Source organism: Mercurialis annua, linkage group LG8 (assembly GCF_937616625.2).
Source record: "Mercurialis annua linkage group LG8, ddMerAnnu1.2, whole genome shotgun sequence".
NCBI lineage: Eukaryota > Viridiplantae > Streptophyta > Magnoliopsida > Malpighiales > Euphorbiaceae > Mercurialis > Mercurialis annua.
Window position 1 is genome coordinate 7,416,884 of NC_065577.1, and position 20,258 is coordinate 7,437,141.

A 20,258-nucleotide genomic window follows, 5' to 3' on the forward strand; every position below is an offset into this window, starting at 1 on the left:
AAGTCGAGGACCGTCAGTGATTATTAGTCTGTATATGCAGATATCATTTGATCTTATTTTAAAAAATGTTTTTTATTTTATTTGTTTATAAACTGTAAATAACGCAAGTGATCAGTCATTTTTCCTTTTCTTTTTCTCAATCAATAGAATAATTTTTCCCTAAAACTTAAGCTTCTTATTATTTCCAATTACTAATTAGTCTGTCTGATTGTCATTTTCTAATCATGGATTAATTTCCAACGTGTCTATTGTCATTTTCTAATGGTTGTTTTACATATTTAGTTGGATTCAGATGTGTCAGTTCAACTCCATAGTGTAATTCAGTTTACAATGCATAAAAGAGTGATACTTGTACCGATATATGATTTATAAAGTTGTTTATAATATGTATTATTTATGTATTTGAAATATATTATGTATTAATAATGTATCTAAAATATATAAAAAAGAGTTAATTATATATAAAATTACCGACTTAAGTAGCAATTTGCCCCCTCAACATGTAAGCAATATGCAAGTAACATATAAATTAATTTTGTGGACAAATTAGTCATGAACTTGCTGATTATGAGAAATTAGCCCCATTTTGAAAAATTAGCTTAAAATTTGATGGGACAAATTGCCAATTGAGGGACAAATAACTTACAAGTTTAGGGGGTAAATTGCCAAAATGAGCTAATTGCCCATAATATGCAAGTTCATGACTAATTTGCCCACAAAGTTAATTTATGTGTTAATTGCCCATTGCTTACAAGTTGAGGGGGCAAATTGCTACTTAAGTCTAAAATCACCATCTTTACATGAAATTGCAAAAATAACATGACCTTTGAAACATGGCAATTCAGGGCACCACCTTTCATTTCTTTTCAAAAACAATAAGGGCACATTTTTAGTGGCATTTTTGCTGACGTGACATGACACCTGACACTCCTATTGAGTGTCCAAGTCAGCAAAATTTTAATTTAAAATGTGCCCATGTTGTTTTTGAAAAGACATGAAAGGTGATGCCATGAATTGACACGTTTTAAAGGTCGTGTTATTTTTGAGAATTCGTGTAAAGGTGGTGATTTTATATGTAATTAACCCTATAAAAATATATCGTTTGTGACATGTGATGATTCAAATGGAGTTGTAGAATGTTATGAGTTTTAGATATTATAAGACGCATGTACACTGTTTTTTAAATGTACTTATATGTTTAATAGATGTATCCGAAATATATTATTTGTATGTCTTTATATGTATTATATGGTGTTCATTAATCTGTTTTTGTTTAATGATTTTTTTTTAATATTTTGTAGTTTGATGGTTTCATCAATATTTTTTGCAAAAAGTTTAGTCTACCTTCTTTATTTCGAAAAATGTAGCTTTCGAAGAATGTAGCTGAGCTAGTTCTGAGACGTATCTCCGTTGTTCTTGAGATGTATCTGAAATGTTTTTAAAATATACATGATTTGTTTCTGAGATGTATCTGAATTATTTCTGAGATTTAATTTGTTATGTAAATATTTAAATTTTTGATATAAACTTGTATGTGTAAGATTAACTTCAACTGATGATAAATTTAATGAATGCATTATATAGTTATTTGTTCAGTTTAATACGTATATATATATTGGATACATCAATAATACATCGCATATACACCAATGCTATATTGTAGATAAATCGCTGATACATCATAGATACACAATTGATACATCGTAAATACATATTTTATTTTTTTTATTGATTATTATAACGAAATATATTTTATTGATACACCATATATTATAATTTTTAAAATCATATTCTCTTATTAACAATATATTTCCTGATTTGTCTTAAACTTTTAGCTATCTCTAACTAAAAATTAAGTTGGTTCAATTTTTATGTATACGTTATTATGTATACATATTAGATACATCAATGATATATTATGTACGGGACATTAATACATCGCCAATACATCATAGATACAACATTTATTATAATTTCTAAAATCAGTCTCCAACTCATAATAATTATTTTCAATGAATAAATTTTGAAGAAGCTGATACATTGTAGATACATCGCCGATACATTATTTTTAATGAACAAAAGTAATTCAAATATCCCTATTTAAAGAACCCATTATGCCAAAACCACATTCTCAACTAATCTTTAAGGGGAAAAACATACTCAACTAATCCAAGTTTCTTGGTTCTTGAAGACCTGAAATAGATTCATCAAATAATAAAAATTTAGTATAATGGCCTAAGTAGTGAAATTGGTTGATTAATTAACCAAATAAAATCATAAAAACTGAAATTAAGTTGCAAATATGTTTTGATACATAAAAAAATACATAAATGATACCTGCTTAAATAATTCTGACACACTGACACGCGCTGACGCGTGACTAGCGCGCTATTCTGACACGCATGTCAGACGAGTTAATGACGCGTTTTTACAGCTGTTTGACATGTTTTTCTGACTTCTTGTTTAATTTAAATGTGTCATGTGTCTATTATTTAGTGTTTGACTAGAAAATTTATTTTGTTGAATGTAAAAAATTTGAGTTTTGGCTATTTGAGTAATACTTGATTTATTCTGGAATATTTTATTTTTTTTCTCATATAAAAATAGACTTATTTACAAAAATCCTCCCCTTTTGCGTTTATAATAATTTAAAAGCAACATTTACAATATAACATTTTACATTTTATAATTTTAAAGTTTGGCATTGTACAGTCTGACAGTGGAAAAACCAGAAAAATTATCATGGGGGGTAGAAATTTCTTTGCAGTATGATTTGAGAGTGGTCTTCTTCTTCTTTTTTAAGTCAAATGACATTGTCATTCAGCTAAATTTTTACTTTGTTTTAGCTAAACAATAAATTATTTGGTTTAATTTTAAATAAAACAATTGTTTTGCTTTATTTTTTTAACTAATTGTATGTTAATGTTTTTGACTAATTCCGTTAAATTAATAATTCATACGATAAATATTTTCAATTTAAAAATTTGATTAAAGAAGAATTTACTTTAAGAATATTAATAATCCTTTTAGAGGGTTGAAATAAACCTTCTACCATTACCTCCTAATATTTAGAATTAAAATGAATTTTTTTTCATTAAAAAGTTCATAATATTTAGAGGATTCAAATGAACATTTTTATCCAAATTCATTTATTTTTCGTTTAAACATCTTAAAAGCTGTTCTAGGCAGCTTTTGCCTCTCCTCCATTAATGGAGGGGCAATGTTTTTGGATGGGGGTGGTGGTCGATACTCAGTCGTATTGACCACCCCTAGATCTGCCCCTATAGTCAAATATCGTTTCCGGCTGTTTGGAGCTTATGTGACATACCAAAGAAAAATACGTCACTCTAAGCGTGGATTACCATAAAACGATATTGTTTTAGTTGAAAACCTATCACAATATTACAATGTCGTTTTTACAAAATAATTTTGTTTCCTTCAAACACAAACAAAATACTCTTTCAAACTTCTTTTCTTTTTCAATTTCTAACCTCATCCTTCTTTTATTTACAGAACAGTTGTCGTTCCACACTATACATCTATAATGAAGATGACAACTGTGAAGGAAGAGTCGTGACAATTTGTGTTCACTAATTTTTTTATTGTTGCGCTTCTCTCTGGCGGCGGACGCCGCCTTTCTTTGTCCTACTGACCGGAATTCAAAGGCTTGAGGATCCAAATTCCTTTCCACGGACCATTTGACCAGACTGCATCAACCATGCTGTTTTATTTTAATTGATTTTCGACTAAAACAACACCATTTTTTTTAGCAAATGATCCTTTAGTTTGCTACATAAGCTCCGAACAACATGAAAACATAGTTGGGTTATGTAGTGTCAAACTTTAAAATCATAGCATACGAGAGCATCCACAATGCAGTGTCATTTTTTATGCTAAATTTAGCATGAAAAAGTAACAAAATGCTATATTTAGTATAAAATTCTAATTTTATCTTCAATGCAAAATGCTAAAAAATATTATAATAAAGGCTAATCACCTCAAAAACTACCGACCTTTCATTTTTTTTTTCAATAACACCCTGACCTTGCAATTTCGTCAATTGCACCCTATTTTGTGTTTTTATGTTTCAATAGCACCCTAAAGTATTAAATTGAACTCTTTTCGTTTGGATAAAGTTCAAAACAAATTCTTCATATTTTGAAAAAACTCTAAATGTGAAATGATGTTTTAAATTATACATATAAACCCTCTTCTCTATAACAAAAAATATATAAATAAATAAATTAAATAAAAAACCACCGCCTCCCTTCGGACCTGTCGCCGCTTTCCGTCACCCCGTCCGTTTAAACTCCGTCACCGGTATTCCATGGCAGACGAGCACCGGTCTTTCATGGAAGACCAAATCTGCTGGTCTTCCCGGGGAAGACCAGATCTGCTGATCTTCCCCATGAAAGACCAGCAGATCTGCAGGTCTTCCATGGGGAAGACCAGCTCGTCTTCCCCATGGAAGACGAGCAGATCTCGTCTTCCATGGGGAAGACGGCTGGTCTTCCCCATGGAAGACCAGCAACAGATTCGCTGGTCTTCCATGGGGAAGACCAGCTCGTCTTCCCCATGGAAGACGAACAAATCTCGTAACCATAGAATTTGGAAGACGAACAAACTTATTTGAAAGTTTTTTAAGTTAAGGAACTTATTAGAATTTGTCCAAGTAAAAAAAGGTATAAAATGACCTTTAAATTTGTTTGTTTTATAAAATGTAATCCTTATAATAGTAAAATTATCTATTTTTTTTAAATTAGGGTGCTATTGAAACGTAAAAATACGAAATAGGGTGCAATTGACGAAATTGCAAGGTCAGGGTGTTATTGAAAAAAAAATGAAAGGTCGGTAGTTTTTAAGGTGATTAGCCTATAATAAATATATATCAACTTTTTGAAAGAAAAAAACGATTCAATTATATGTTTACAAATTATTTTAACATAAATTTTATTCAATTGATATAATAATGAAAATCTTTTCAAAAAAATTATTAAGATAATCGATGGATTATATAAAAATAAATTATTTTATAAATCATCTAATATGTTGGCTTGTGATCTATTTTTTTCTAATTAATCAAAATTGTAAAAATAAAAAAAGATTATAAAATTTAAAATAAATAATGAAATTAAAATAAATAATACAAAAAAAGTAATAGTAAAAAATTATAATTAACAATGAATTTTGATTGGTTGTTGAAGTTTAGCATATGCTATAATGGATGCTAAATTTAATATATGATATAGCATATGCTAAATTTAGCACTGAGTATAGCATCGCATTGGAGACTGATTTTAAAGCTCAATGCCAAATTATAGTATTAGCATGGCAATTTAGCATTGCATTATGGATGCTCTGAGGTGCTATATTTTAAATGACGCACGTAAATCGCCACAAACGCAAAAAGTGGAAATTCTATATGCAAATAACCATAAAAACTAGGGAAACTTATGTATTTACCTAAAATATAAGAATATTTATATTTTTTACCTCAACACGAAAAATTTAGAGAAAATACATCACGTTTTTCCTAACTATATGTTTTTACTCTTCATGTTTCAAAGTTAATGATTTTACTCCGTTATCATAACATTATCATAATTTTACTATGCAAAATTATATTATGTATTTTATCACAACTTTATCATAATATTATCAATAACATTATCCTATGTTATCATAATCTTATCATAAATAATTTATTTTACATAATTAGATAACATTTTCATAAAAGTATCATAATCTTATCATAACATTATCATAATCGTACTATGTAAAATGATTTTACGTACTTTATCATAACCTTATTATAACCGTATAATACAAAATTATTTTATATACTTTATCATTAATTTTATCATAATATTATCATAACCTTATCATAATGATTGTATGACCTTATCATTATGTTACGATCCATTATGATAATATTATGATACCGTTTATGATAATGAAATAAAAACACATTTTTTTCCTTATCAAAACACTATTTTTCTGCAGAAAATCGTTTTTATGTAGATTTTTCGATTTGAAACTGAAATAATCGTTTATAATTACTGAAACGAACATCAACAATTAATAACAAAACTGATTTTATTGATTTTTCTTCGAATTACAATTTAGAAGAAATATTTTTAGAAAGAGAAAGAAAAAATAAAAAATATACAAATAAAGTTTAGAGCAATTTTTTTTAGACTTGGAGGCGGAAAATCATCATGCAAACTATTATTAGGCAAAGTCAGAGTTTTAGAGGAGCAGCGGAAGAAGAACGACGTGAAATAAAGAAACAGAGTAAGAAAATAACTATTAGAAATTTAGAAGGACAAAGAGTATTTAATATGAATTAATGATGCTAAAGAGTAATTAAAATAGGGTTTAAAGTAAAAATTTAAAAACACAAAAAACTTTAACTTTTCCGTGTTGAGGTAGGAATTACAAATATTTCTGAAAATAGAGTGTTTTTTCCTAAATTTCTCTGAATACTACTAGACCATCTTTAGTAATACTTTCTAAAGATTGTTGTTTTTATAAAATTAAAATAATTTTATATATAAAGAAAATAATTTCACATTAAATAAATTTCTTTAAGTCTATTTTAGTTTTTCTTGATAAATAATAAGTAAAACAGATTTACTTTCCTCCACCCTTTTAATTTAATTTAATGTTTTTCATTTTTGTGGTGTTCCTTTTTTGGTTTTTTAATCAAAATTCAATAATACCTTCATTTTGAAAATTAAAGTTAAAAGAACTATTATCATCCGTCGAGATAAGATCAAATTTGCTATTTGACATAAATTTTAAAATTTTCTTTTTTTTTTTCATGAAATTTTAATTTATAAAACAGAACCCCACAATAATTTTAACCTATAGTAGAATATTATGTATTAAAATGTAAAGTAGAGATTGCTTCTGGAATTAAAATAATATAATAAATTTTTTATTAGAATTGTGATTTACTGATAAGTTTTTGAAATAAAAATATTGATTTGATTGAATCTATTATAGATATTCTCATAAGAAATGAGCTATCTTCAAGTTTATGTCCTATAGTCAAAAATGTTGCCACAATGGCAACATTATGTTAGTAAGATGACTTAACAATGACAACATTTTTTTCTGTGAACTGCGATAATTGACTGACAATTTTCGGTTATTATTATACAAAAGCAGCAGTCACAACTTACATTATTAGCATTGGCAGAATACCTCAGCTATTGGCCCCGAGACAAATTCAAAATTCAGAGTCCTACGCATGAATCGAAATTGACCGAGTCGTAGCTCAGTCGGTTGAATCTGCAAAAGATAATCATCAAGAAACACATGCACTGCCAAGTTATATGATATCAGAACATATATAGGCAACAGAAAGATGGCAGGTTTCAAGTTCCAACTGGTTCATTTCATTGAGTTTAAATTTTTTAATATTTGATTCGATTTTTGAGAAATACTAAACTTTTGATGTTCGATTCGGTTTGGTTCGAACCGAATCCACACCTTTAGTTTTAGTTGGCAAGAATACACCATCATAAAACACATGTTCTACCAACTTATACAAGATCAGAACAGATACAGTTGAAGAGAAAACATAGAAGTTTCACGTTTCGAGTAGAACATGTTACCAGAAGATTGTGTATCTACGATTCTTTCCTTCACTTCTCCGGTTGATGTGTGCAGATCATCATTAGTATCATCCACCTTTCGGTCAGCTATGGAGTCTGATATTGTCTGGGAAAGATTTCTGCCATCAGACTATCTTGACATTCTCTCAAGATTGGTCACACCCTTCATTTTCTCTTCAAGGAAAGAGCTTTTTCTGCATCTATCCGACCCTGTTCTCATTGATGGTGGTAAAACAGTAAGTTACTCTACTTGATATTTAATGTCTTATATTTAATCTCTAATCTCAAACTATAGATTCTTATCGACAAGTTGAAAATGAAAACTTAAAATTATCAATCTACAATTCAGTAAACCTTAAATTTGAAGTTTCTGATGCATGCAATGGCATAACGACTAACCAAGACAATATTTTTATAACGATGTCTGAGCAATCTACTTAACAAGTAATATTTCTAAGTCACTTTCCTTGCACTCTGGTAATAATCACAAGTTTAACTTTATTACTAAGACAACTAACTTATAATTGACAGCTTTGCTAAGTAGTCTATTATTTGTAAGACAGGGCTTCAAATTGGAGAAATCATCTGGCAAGAAATCTTATATACTGTCTGCAAGAGAGCTTTCCATCACGTGGAGTGATGTTCCGACGTACTGGTGCTGGGTACCTAAGACTGAATCAAGGTTAGTTTTTCTATCCTTCTATATTTTTTTGCGCTCCAATTCCCTTGTAATCTAGATAGTACTAAGATGCTATATTTCTATGGTCCGTACACAAAAGAACGATTATTAATATCTGTATTTATTATTCATCCTCTATGCAGATTTTCAGAGGTCGCTGTACTCAGAACAACAAGTTGGTTAGAAATCAGAGGGAAAATTAGAACTCAAAAGCTATCACCTAACACAAGATATGGAGCCTATCTTATAATGAAAATCTCCAATAACGCGTATGGGCTTGATTCAATTCCCTCAGAAATAACAGTTGAGGTTGGGAACACAGTATCATCCGGCAGTACTTATCTACATAACCAACAAAACAAGGTACAGTCACCATCATGCCTAGATAATATAGAAGACATGCAAATGCCAGAAACAAATCTGAAAATGCAAGTAAAAATGCCAAGAGAAAGGGATGACACATGGAGTGAAATTGAGCTAGGGGAGTTCTTCAGTGGTGAAGGGGACGAAGAGGTGAAGATGAGTTTGATAGAGGTGAAGGGTTGCCAACTAAAAGGAGGGCTAGTAATTGAAGGCATTGAGATAAGACCCAAATAGTAACGGAACTTAACTCGCTAAAGTTTCACTCTTGCTTTAAAATTTTATTGTAGTGCCGCAGAGATTGGCACAAAGAGATTTTATCATTACATTATTGGACACAGAGTTGAACTTTTCATACCAGCAGTACAGTTGAATTTTTCGAATCTTATTAAAAAGATTTATCTGAACAAGATTATGAGTGATATATGGTTGTGCCAAAGTGAAGATTCGAAATTCAACATTTTGCATAAGAATCAAGCATGCAATCATTCTTTACCTTGATTGAATAAACTCAAAAACATATCCATGAGTTGTATTTTTTTCTAAGTTAATCAACACAAATGCATATTGAAGTTCAACCTATAGATAAAATTTGCAAAAGCTCGTCTTGAGATGCCCAAAAAAAAAATCCCGCAGTTTACATAAGCAAACTCATTATCATATCGATGTTGTTGCAAGTTTGGAAATGAGAAAGAAAATGGAAATGCCTACTGTTAATCAGAAACAAATTACCTTATTGTCATTTACAGGTGTATATCACAATCAAAAAAACAATTACCATTAATGTTATTCCAGAACAAGTTTATTTTACAACACAAGTTTCATTCTTGTAGAAGGCAAATGTACACCTGATTCACAATGTATAGTTCAATCATCAATATTTCTTAATCAAACATTTTAATCAACCCATATAAACACTGAACCTACAAAATTCAATTACCATTCAAATCAGAGAGATCAAAACATAAAGCATCTTACTTCCCATTGAGCCTCTCAATGACAGTTATAAGACCTTGAGTACCGAGATGTCCGTCGCCATTCGCCACCATTCCGGCAAACAACTGCTTACCCAAAGCAGCACCAGGCAAAACAGACACTCTCTCGTCCTCACTTCCCTCCACAACATCCACACCCATACCCATATCTTTGACCATATACTCAGCAAATCCACCTGGCCTGAAGTCTCTCTGAATCATCCTCTCCCCAAACAACTCCATCACCATTGACCCTGCAGCCCCTCCTCTCACTGCTTCCATCCATTTATTCACATCAAGCCCTGTTTTTTCAGCAAATAGTAACCCTTCACTCAAACCCAACAAATTAGCACCAACAACAATCTGATTAGCAATCTTACAGCTATGACCGGAACCAGCAGGGCCCATATAAGCAACTTTACCTAAAACCTGAAAAATAGGTGATAGCCACTTAATCACACGCTCATCACCACCAGCAAAGATGGCTAATTTCCCATCTCTAGCGCCAATATCACCACCCGAAACCGGTGAATCAACAGCCCAGCAATCTTTCTCCCGTGCAGAGGTGAATATCTCACGTGCTAAAGCAGGGTGGCTACTAGTAAAATCGACTATAACAGAGCCGGGGTTTAATCCGGCAAGAATGTTGTTGTTTTGGTTCTCTGAGACAATTGATCGAACATCTGACGGGTGACCCACCATAAGACAAACGACGTCGCTGTTCTTGGCGAGTTCGAGCGGGGAGGCGGCGACAGTGGCGCCTTTGGATTGTAATGCGAGGGCTTTGGAGGGAGTGCGAGCGTAGATTGTGAGAGAGTAGCCTGCGGAGAGAAGGCGAGAGGCCATGGCAGCGCCCATGACGCCTATGCCGATCCAGCCTATGCGGGTTTTTGTGGGGGAGATGGGTTCTGGGTACGAGGTGTCCATTGACTAGATTAATGTGATTGCTAAAGCTGAATGTCGAGGAAATTAGAATCAGCACTTCATTATCAAAAATAATTCCAAAAATACTTGAGCATCTTTTCTTTTTCTGTCAACACTTAATCCCACCTTTTTATTTCATCTAGCACTTGATTCCATCTTTTTATTTCATTCAGCACTTGATTTCACCTTTTTATTTTATCCAACACTTAACCCAATCTTTTTATTTCGTCTAACATTTAATTTTATTTTTTTATTCATCCAACATTTAACTCCATTTTTTTAAGATTTAGAATTTAGATTTTAGAATTTTAAGGGTTTAGGATTTATGATTTTAAGGTTAGGGTTTAACAAGATTTAGGGTTTAGGGTTTAAGATTTAGGATATAAGGTTTAGCATAATTTAGTGTTTAGGGTTTAGCATGATTTAGGTTTTAGGGTTTAAGATTTAGAATTTAGGGTTTAGGGTTTAGTATGTTTTAGGGTTTAGAGTTTGGAGTTTATGGTTTACGGTTTAGGCTTTAGCATGATTTAGGGTTTAGGGTTTAGTATGTTTTCGGGTTTAGAGTTTGGAGTTTGGGGTTTACGGTTTAGGCTTTAGCATGATTTAGGGTTTAGGGTTTAGTATAATTTAGGATTTAGGGTTTAGAGAAATAAAATTTTAAGTGTTAGGTTTAATATTTTTATTAAATCAAGTGCTAGGTGCAATTTATTTTCTTTTGTAAGTATTGTCCGTAAATAAAAACGAACATAAGTATTTTTGAGATTATTTTAACAAAATCAAGTATTTTTCAACTTTTCCCCTGAATGTTTCGTCACTGGAGTTGTTAGCTTGTTACTCAGTCCGGTGTCCATGGTTTGTCCTCTAAAACGTTATTAGGTTCTTTAAAATCAGATTGCATGTATTTTCGATTGGGTTAATTCCATAAAAAAATCACGACCTTTGCACGAAGTTTCATTTTAATCACGATCTTTAAAAATTGCCATATAAAATCATGACCTTTCATTTTTTTTTAAATCTATCATTTTAGTGTATTTTTTTCGACTAAATTCTTCATTAAACTATTAATTAAAGACCCAAATTATAAATCGACACCAAATATTATTATCTTTCAGTTAAAATATATAGGATTAGTAATTTTTAGTCGGAAAAAATACACTAAATTTTAGTTTGGTGATAGATTTGAAACAAAATGAAAGGTCGTGTCTTTAAATGTCAACTTTTAAAGGTCGTGATTAAAATGAAACTTCGTGCAAAGGTCGTGATTTTTTATGGAATTAACCCTTTTCGATTTTGGCTCTTCTTCTTCTTTAAAAATTTGTAGCTCTTTTTCTCAAGGATACTTACCACCTATTAGATCAAATCGATCATAACACGGTAAAACGAGTCGCCTAAAATGTAAATTTGGCAAATGTGGATGGAAATTTAACGGGTTCGTGTCGAAAACATATCAACCCGTTTATGACACAAAATATTTTACGTTAAATTTATGTCATTTGTATAATGTTTTTAGTGTCTTATTGCGTAAAACAAAAGAAATTATAATTATTTTTATCTTTTTATAGTTTTAAATATAAAATATAAATACTTAGCATTTCTGTTGTATAATTAAAAAAAAGGTTAAATGAAGTGAAAGTCAAATTAGATTGATTCTATCTAGACTAAAGAGAAAAATTATGGAGAATATAGTTTAAGTGCAAGCAAATTTGCCGCTAAATCCGTTTGAAAGTTTGAATCAAAAAGTTGAAAATTCAGATGTAGCATATTAGGATCATATCTAGAATTAGAAAAATCAAAATCACGTGATTAAACATCTCATGAGAAGATAAGAGATAGACTTATAACTTTCATGAAAAAACTGAGTCGAAACTAATGTGAAGTTAAAGCTAAATGATGGAGCTAGAGAAGAAAAGCAGTTGTTTTGTCAGTCACTCGTAGACAAACGGGGAGTGTAGTTAGATTTTTGAATTTTTTTTAGGGCTTTTTATATGAAATACTGTTTTTTTTCCAACATTTACTTTTTACTACCCCTTTTAAATCTTTACATTTCATACCAACTTTCTTTTCTTTTATACTACTTTTTGGAAAAACTTTACTTTTTATATTAACTCCTATTTTTCAACATTTTTTTTCATCATTTTTGATTTTTTTTCACCATTATATTCATGCACTTAATATTTATCACATATTTTAATTTTAATTTTTTTTTTATTTTTTTGATTTTTTTGAATTTTTTTGGATTTTGACTTTTTTTACTGTTGATGTTTTTCGTCAGTTTTAATATCAACACGAAATTAACATAAAATCAACATATGTAATAAACTAACTAATTCAAATTTTTCAATCTTTTTTTACACTAATTTTTATTTTTTCAACATTTTTTCAATTTAATTTCAATTTTTTTATTTTATTTTACATATAATGTGTTCTTTTTTTGTTAATGATAAAATCAACTAAATATCAACACAATATCAACATAAGATTAACATTGTAACATTGCAATACTTTAATATCATTATTTTCTTTTTCACCAATGTTAAAATCAACAAAATATCAACCGAAAATCAACACAATATCAACACTGTAACATTACAATAATTCAACTTCATTATTTGTCTTCTTCCCCGATACTATCATATCATTATCTAGTCTCAATTTAATTTAATTTTTTAGTTTATTTCACAGACAATATTATCTTATTTGCCAATGTTAAAATAAAAAAAAATCAGTTGATATCAACATAATATCAACACAAATCAACATAAAATCAACAACACTGTGACATTACAATAATTCAGCAATCAATCATCATCAACAAATTGTTCTGCAGAATATAAAAAAACGCAAAAATACAAGAAAAATGCAGAAATAACAGAATTTTATTCCATAAAATCACAAAATTATTCTACATAACATGAAATGAGTATTAGATTCTTTAAAGATACTCTTTATACATGTTTAATGGTGAAAAAACAATAAAAAAATTAACAAATTACAGATCTGAAAATAAAAATAAATAAAAAAATTCAGATTTGAAATCAAAACGACAAAAGAAAGATGACGGCAAGACGAAGACGGAACGACGGAGGCGGAACGGCGAAGGTAGAACGGTGAAAGCGAAACGATAGGAATGACGGAGGCGGATTGGTGCGAATAACAAAAAGTGAGTTGAGAGAGAGAAAGGAAAGAGAAATCTGAGGAGAGATAAAATAATTATAATTATCAAGGTTTGTGTTATTAGGGTTCTATTTATATGAATGGTATAAAAGTAATAAATTCTTACTTACATGGTAGTTTTGAAATGTCAAACATGAATCAGTATAAAATAAATTAAATATGAATTTAGGTTGTTTGTGTAAAAAGCCCTTTTTTTACTACCGCATTAGTTATTCGCAGATTAAATTGTAACCTCTCATTATAATAATGATGGTAAAATTACAGTAAATATGTCCATATTTTAATAATTATATTATAATTTTCTCATCTTTGTAATGAGGTGTGGTTTTTTAAATTTATGAATGATGTGGTAGATAGACAAATAATTAAATGTTTAAAAGTTTGATATATAAATTTAATAATATTAAGTAATTATAATTATATATGTTTAATTTAATATTTAAAAATTCGGCAATTATTATTTTAATACTTAATTTTCAATTTGATCAAACACCAACTAAATTAGGCCTCAAATTTGAATTAATTAAAGGTAAGTACTATCAATTACTTCATTCAATCCATAATATTTGTTACATATGTCTATTTTATATAGATTATAAAAATAATAAATACATCTTGATTTGTACACATTTTTACTAGGTTAGTCATATTGATTATTTTTATTTTTATATTAGATTAATCTTTTTAGTCTCATAAAATTATTTATTGATGAGGATAAATTTAAAAAAATAGCAATAAATATTCTCTTAATATTTGAAGTTAGAAATATTACGAATTATTATTTTTATATAAATATGATAAATATTATGAATCAAATAGACTAATTACCTATCATATTTTTGTCAAATGACAACAGAATTTTCATGATAATATTTTAACAATAACTGCTAATATCCAGTATCACAGACATTCCATCAAAAAAAAACTATATAATCCTATAATTCATACTTTGTTCATTTACATCAATTATAAAATAAAAAGTAAACTACAATCATAAACTCTACATTCATTTTATGCTCATTAATATAAGTTATATATAAGTCAAACTAAACTATTCTTATAAACACATTGATTCTTATAAGATATTGGAGTAAACTTAATTTATTGTTATAAATATTCAATTTAAATTATCTATAGTTATAATCAAAAAATAATAACTTTAATAAATATCATTAGTTGAATCCACCCTCTCCTTCTTCAGTTTGTTGAGTGTTATTTACTTCGTCATTGGTCTACTTTCTTTTTTTATTATTATATTTTGAAATATGGCAATAACAAGTTCTTCGATGGATGGGTTAAATACGAGCAAGTGAAAAGTTAACCCCTCTTCTCTTTTTTTTTTTTAAAAAAATCCTAGCCGTCCATAACTCTTTTTTCAATTTTTTTCGGCTGCCGTCAATGGTTTAGATATTGCCGTTAACGGAAGCCATTTTTTTCTTTTATATTATTTTAATTTCATAAAGATACTATATATAAAAGCACGGATGAGAGGGGGGGGTGGGCAATCAAATTTACCAAATAACCCTTTCGGATTTATTATGTAATTAAAGATTTTATAGTAATTAATTAATTAATTAGAATTAGAATTAGAATTAGAATTTGATGTGGATAAAAAAATTAAAGAATTTGATTTGGATATGGATTTAAAGAATTTAATTTGAATAAAAACAAATAATAATTAACTAACATTTTAATTAATTTGCTAACTAATTGGCTGTTTTAGAGGCTTTTAGTATAACTCTTCTATCATAGGCTTAAAGTTAGATAAATGTCCAATTGACGTTAGAATTCTATCTTTTTGGTTACTCTTCATTCTATTAAGGAGCTATACCACCATTTGATGCTCTTTTCAAATTAACTATTAACTAAAAATTATTAGGCTACTAATTATCTAATAATAAAAATATCTACACACTGCAACATAATACTTACGAGAATATAATTAATTAAAATGTTTTTATTTTAATCTAACCTATTAATTATAAAACACATTTTTACAATTGATGTATCATAATGTGGGGGTCACATGGACAAACACATTTATATTAGTATTCTTTATATTTCATAAAATATAATTACTAATTAAAAAATTATTAAAAAAACCATTAGAGTTAAAGTACAAAGCTAAAAAAAGACTATTTTAAATATTTAATTACTACTATTTTAATTATCATTTAATCATCTAAAATTTTAAATAAGGTAAACTATTTTTAATAAATTATTATTTTAATTATTTGTTAATTTTTTATTTATATTTTCTATAAATAAGATAAACTATTCTTAGTTAACTACCATTTCAATTATTATTTGATATTTGATATTTAATATAATTTATAATTATAGAAATAATTATTAATTAAATATAAATATAATTATTTTAATTTATAATAAATATAATTATAATTATTTGACGAGTCACATTACGAGTCACGTGTGAAACACGTAAAGCGACACTAGTAGTATAATAAATAGCCAAATCTTTTTCATTTTTTTTTCTTGATGGATTAACATTTATCGACGAAACTCAAATCCAATTTAAATTTTTATAAATCAAGAATCGAAGATAGATTGAAGACCTTTCAACAACAAAGATGAAATCGTTCACGAACTATAGTAATTTTTTTTGTTTTTTTAATATTGTATTTTGTTTCTTTGTTGAGAATTTTGTTTTATCATTTCTATATGTTAGGTTTGTTGTCCTTTCTATTTGAAAGATTGTTGTCCTTTCTATATGAAAAGTTGTTGTCCGTTTTTTATGAAGGGTTTTCATGTGTTGGTTGTATCAGATGTCACGGCTATAGTTTTTGATTTTATAAATTAGTTTGCGGGTGATGGTGAAAATTGAGCGAAGACGGCACTTTATTGGGGAAACAGTTAGATAATTTATTTTTTATTTTCGTAAGTAGATCCACGAATCAGGCAGTATGTTGTCTGTTCCATGTCAGGTCATCAGGTTTAGTTTTCGAATTTCCCGAATTTCTTACAAATGTAACTATTTCATATTCGATTAATGAAATTTGATGAATTTTTTTAAAAAAATCCTTCGATGATGAAAAGTGAAGAGTGCACCGTTCGGTTCGACTGAAAACCCGCGAACTGGCCTCATCGTCAGTTCAGAATAAACTAATAACCATTATATTGAAGACCCGCCTTTTTATTATCAAACCGCTTGAGAAACCGTTGATTTAAAACAATCAAACCAGTTGACCCAAAATCGGTTCGGTCGGAGAATATAAAACTGTACATAAATCCTTATTAAATGGACAAAAAAAAATTAAAATAAGGGGATTCGAATTCAGCCTCCTAACAACCTTTTCCTGCCCATTGAATCACCAAACTAGCTTGAATTGTTTGTTCAAACTTATTTTTATATATTATATGTTATACAACAAGTTTAATTCCGGTTAAAATCCGATTAAATTTTAAATTCTTAATCTTTATAATACAAATTTAATTCTATTTAGAAATTATTTAAAGTCTTGCACTTAACTCTTTTAATAAAATATATATGTATTATTTATTTATTGCTTTAAAAAGATGTTATAATTTAAGCAATTTATAATTATGTTTTTCAATATATTTTAGTATATAAAGTAAATTTTTCTCTCTCATAAAATTACATCAATAATTATTAAATATATATTGATTTCCAAATCGGTTGAACTAAAACAAAGCTAACATTATAAAAAAGTACTAAAAAAACAAAAAAATTGACGGCGTTAAATATAAATGCGTACGTCATTAAACGGAAATGTTAACGGAAGTGTCATTTTTGATACTTTTCAAGATGTTAGGCTCATTTTTAAGATCCAAAATATATAATGTGTCAACATGAGACGCATGCTACACATTAATGTCATTTTTGCTCCTTTTCCCTTATTTAATCGTTAGAAGTAGTGGGTTCTCAAGCCTTACACAATCTCTTTATTTTGTGTGTAAGAAGTATTTTAAAAGTAATTCGTAACGTTTAGTAATATTATAGACCGAAATTCCCAGTTCTAAATTATACTAGGATCCACATATAAAAAAAAAGTTTCAACATTTTTTAAAAATTAACCTACATTATACCGTCCAGTGCAGATTAGGTGGTTTAATATATTAGACATTCCACAATACATGTGGGTTAATGCAAAGTCTATTAGACTCCTATTGAGAATGCATTATGGATGCCCTAGACCTATTCATGGGTCTGGATACCCAGCCTTTCTGTCTAGGCCCATCCCTTTAGGGCCAGACTTAGATGTTAATTTTGTTTTTCAAGCCCGACCCGAGCCTGAACCGAAAAAACGTCCGCTATTTCACGGGCGAGCTCGGACTTTCATATTTTTATGAGGAAATTAGGCTGACCACCGCACAACACCTAAATAATCTCAATAATACGATCGCGCGTGTCTTCCTTCAATAATACATCACTCTCTTTTCTCAATCTCTTTTTTATCTTTTAACTTGATGTTTTTACTGTTAAAAATATTGAAAATTGCGGCATAGTTTTTCTATCTGTCAACGGTCACTAGCTGAGTTTTGCTTTCTCCGTCAATAATCATCGGTCGATTTTCTCTCTCAACAGACTGATCTATTTCACTAACGGACCAAAACCCATTTCCGATGGATTTGTCGATCGGTGATAGAGGCGGCTACAGCGGCTACCTCGGCTACAGCAGCGATGAGTTTTTCGATCGGTGGTTGAGAATCATATTTGTGGCACTTAGTTAATTAAATTGGACTCTTATGTTGTGCCTTGATCTTTGATATTAACACTCTGGGTTTTGGTTAAACAAATTTTAGATTATGTTTTTGCTTTTTGGTTCGAAAAATTCAGTTTTAGTTTCTTATTTTCTTCCTCAAGTTTAATCATGAGCTCTTTTCAGGTTTAACTCTTGCTGATACACAGAAATAGGCTATTATTAAGTTCTTTTTTATGACATTTGTTTGCTGAAATTCTCCTAATTTGCTTCCAAAAGCCATCAACTAATGGTGTTGAATTTTTTTTATTGCTTTACTTTTCTACAGGGAATGGTTTATATATATGCTTCTTAGATTAATCAAAGGATTATATGTTTTTTTTTTGAAGTATTAGTGTTAAATAAGTTGCCGAATTGCTTGTTATGTTTCTTTCCTTTTAGAAACGATCAAATTCATGAAATAATGACCAAATTTAGATTATCATGTTACCAAGACAAAGTCCTACGACAACTTTATCATGCTACACTTTATATTTGCTATTATTCTTCACCAATTTCATTTAGATTTTATCTACAAGTGTGCTTCATGCCACAATAATTAGATGTTTAAGCTTAATTAATTGTGCCATGGAACAATAATAATATTGAGAACTTTACTTACCAAACTCATCAAGGACCAGGATGACTACATTAATTTAAAACTCTTAATTAGTTTTTACCTAATTTTTGCTAATGATTGTCTATTATTTTGTTTGTACTTTATATTTTTTTGTATTAAATAATGGTTTGCTATACGTTTTCTAATGGTGTTTTTTTATAAATCAGAGGTAAGAGTGTGATGCAAAGTTGTATAATGCATTTCTTACGACTTGCATCTAGGAATGATATGAGTCAACAATCATGTTGCAATTTTGTGCCTTTTGATGAATGGTGCATGTGTTTGTTCCTGCTCTTTGACTGAAGCCCAAGGTGCATGTGTTTGTTTATTGCTGCAACTGTAGTTAGTGAGCCACAAATTGGATGTTGTTGTTTGACGGTTGAGCCAAGTATTTTGGTGATGAAGGAGGTTTTTTATTTGTAATTTTTATAAGTAGGTTTGCCTTTGGTTAACCAATGGTTAACTAATGGTTAACTAATGATTAACCAATAATTTTAGATTTCAAAAAAGATGATTTAGGTTTTGTTTGATAGTTGTTGTTGCGGTGGTGAAAACGGAGGGGTTTATAATAAAATTTTGTAATTATTTTTTTTGTTGGTAAAGCAATGGTTTACTAATGGTACACCAATAATTTTGTTTGTAATACACTATTTGTAAACATTAGGTTAACCGTTGGAAACTTGTAATAATTTTTATTATGAATATATGGTTAATAAATTGTTGGTAAACTTGAATTGTGTATTTTAAACATAATGTACTTTTAGAAAAATTATTAAATATATTTCTAGTACACCGTTAGTTAACCACAAGTAAACCGTCGATAAATTTATAGTTAATATTCATCTTTTAAGAAATTAATATAAATTTTATAATAGTGCCATTAGTTTTCCGTGAGTAAACCGTTGATAAATTTATAGTTAATTTTCAATGTATTATTTTCCATCTTTTAAGAAAAAAAGTCAACAAAGTTGCAATCGTAAAGGACAAACAAATATAGTAAATTGATAGTAGACCAATAGTTAACTACATATTAGTTAACTGATAGTAGACCGTTAGTAAATTGATAGTAGATCAATAGTTAACTACATATTAGTTAACTGATAGTAGACCGTTAGTAAATTGATAGTAGACCAATAGTTAACTACATATTAGTTAACTGATAGTAGACCGTTAGTAAATTGATAG

General features: G+C 29.0%; 2 protein-coding genes across 3 annotated transcripts; one reads left to right on the forward strand and one right to left on the reverse strand.

The window, feature by feature from the left end:
* Positions 1-1,997: 1,997 nt before the first annotated feature.
* LOC126661185 (probable 3-hydroxyisobutyrate dehydrogenase-like 2, mitochondrial) lies at positions 1,998-10,617 on the reverse strand. Of its 2 annotated transcripts, XM_056104025.1 has the most exons (4): positions 9,640-10,617; positions 7,623-7,832; positions 7,188-7,296; positions 1,998-2,193 (listed from the first exon to the last, which is right to left on the reverse strand). In XM_056104025.1, the coding sequence occupies exons 1-2, from the start codon at positions 10,560-10,562 to the stop codon at positions 7,823-7,825; spliced, it is 933 nt and encodes a 310-aa protein (XP_055960000.1). In that variant the 5' UTR covers positions 10,563-10,617; the 3' UTR covers positions 1,998-2,193; positions 7,188-7,296; positions 7,623-7,822. The 2 variants fall into 2 exon arrangements, with proteins under 2 accessions (XP_055960000.1, XP_055960001.1); XM_056104026.1 differs by lacking the exons at positions 1,998-2,193; positions 7,188-7,296 and having other exon boundaries at positions 7,743-7,832; positions 9,602-10,617.
* Positions 7,295-9,071, forward strand: LOC126661186 (F-box protein PP2-B15-like). The gene is made up of 3 exons (XM_050355002.2): positions 7,295-7,858; positions 8,186-8,304; positions 8,445-9,071. The coding sequence occupies exons 1-3, from the start codon at positions 7,616-7,618 to the stop codon at positions 8,896-8,898; spliced, it is 816 nt and encodes a 271-aa protein (XP_050210959.1). The 5' UTR covers positions 7,295-7,615; the 3' UTR covers positions 8,899-9,071.
* Positions 10,618-20,258: the final 9,641 nt, after the last annotated feature.

Excerpts from the sequence above, each read along its gene's own strand:
- LOC126661186 (XM_050355002.2), top strand. The coding sequence starts at position 7,616 with ATGTTACCAGAAGATTGTGTATCTACGATTCTTTCCTTCACTTCTCCG. Across the intron at positions 7,859-8,185 it reads TCATTGATGGTGGTAAAACA|GGCTTCAAATTGGAGAAATC; the intron begins GTAAGTTACTCT and ends TTTGTAAGACAG. Across the intron at positions 8,305-8,444 it reads GTACCTAAGACTGAATCAAG|ATTTTCAGAGGTCGCTGTAC; the intron begins GTTAGTTTTTCT and ends TCCTCTATGCAG.
- LOC126661185 (XM_056104025.1), bottom strand. The coding sequence starts at position 10,562 with ATGGACACCTCGTACCCAGAACCCATCTCCCCCACAAAAACCCGCATA.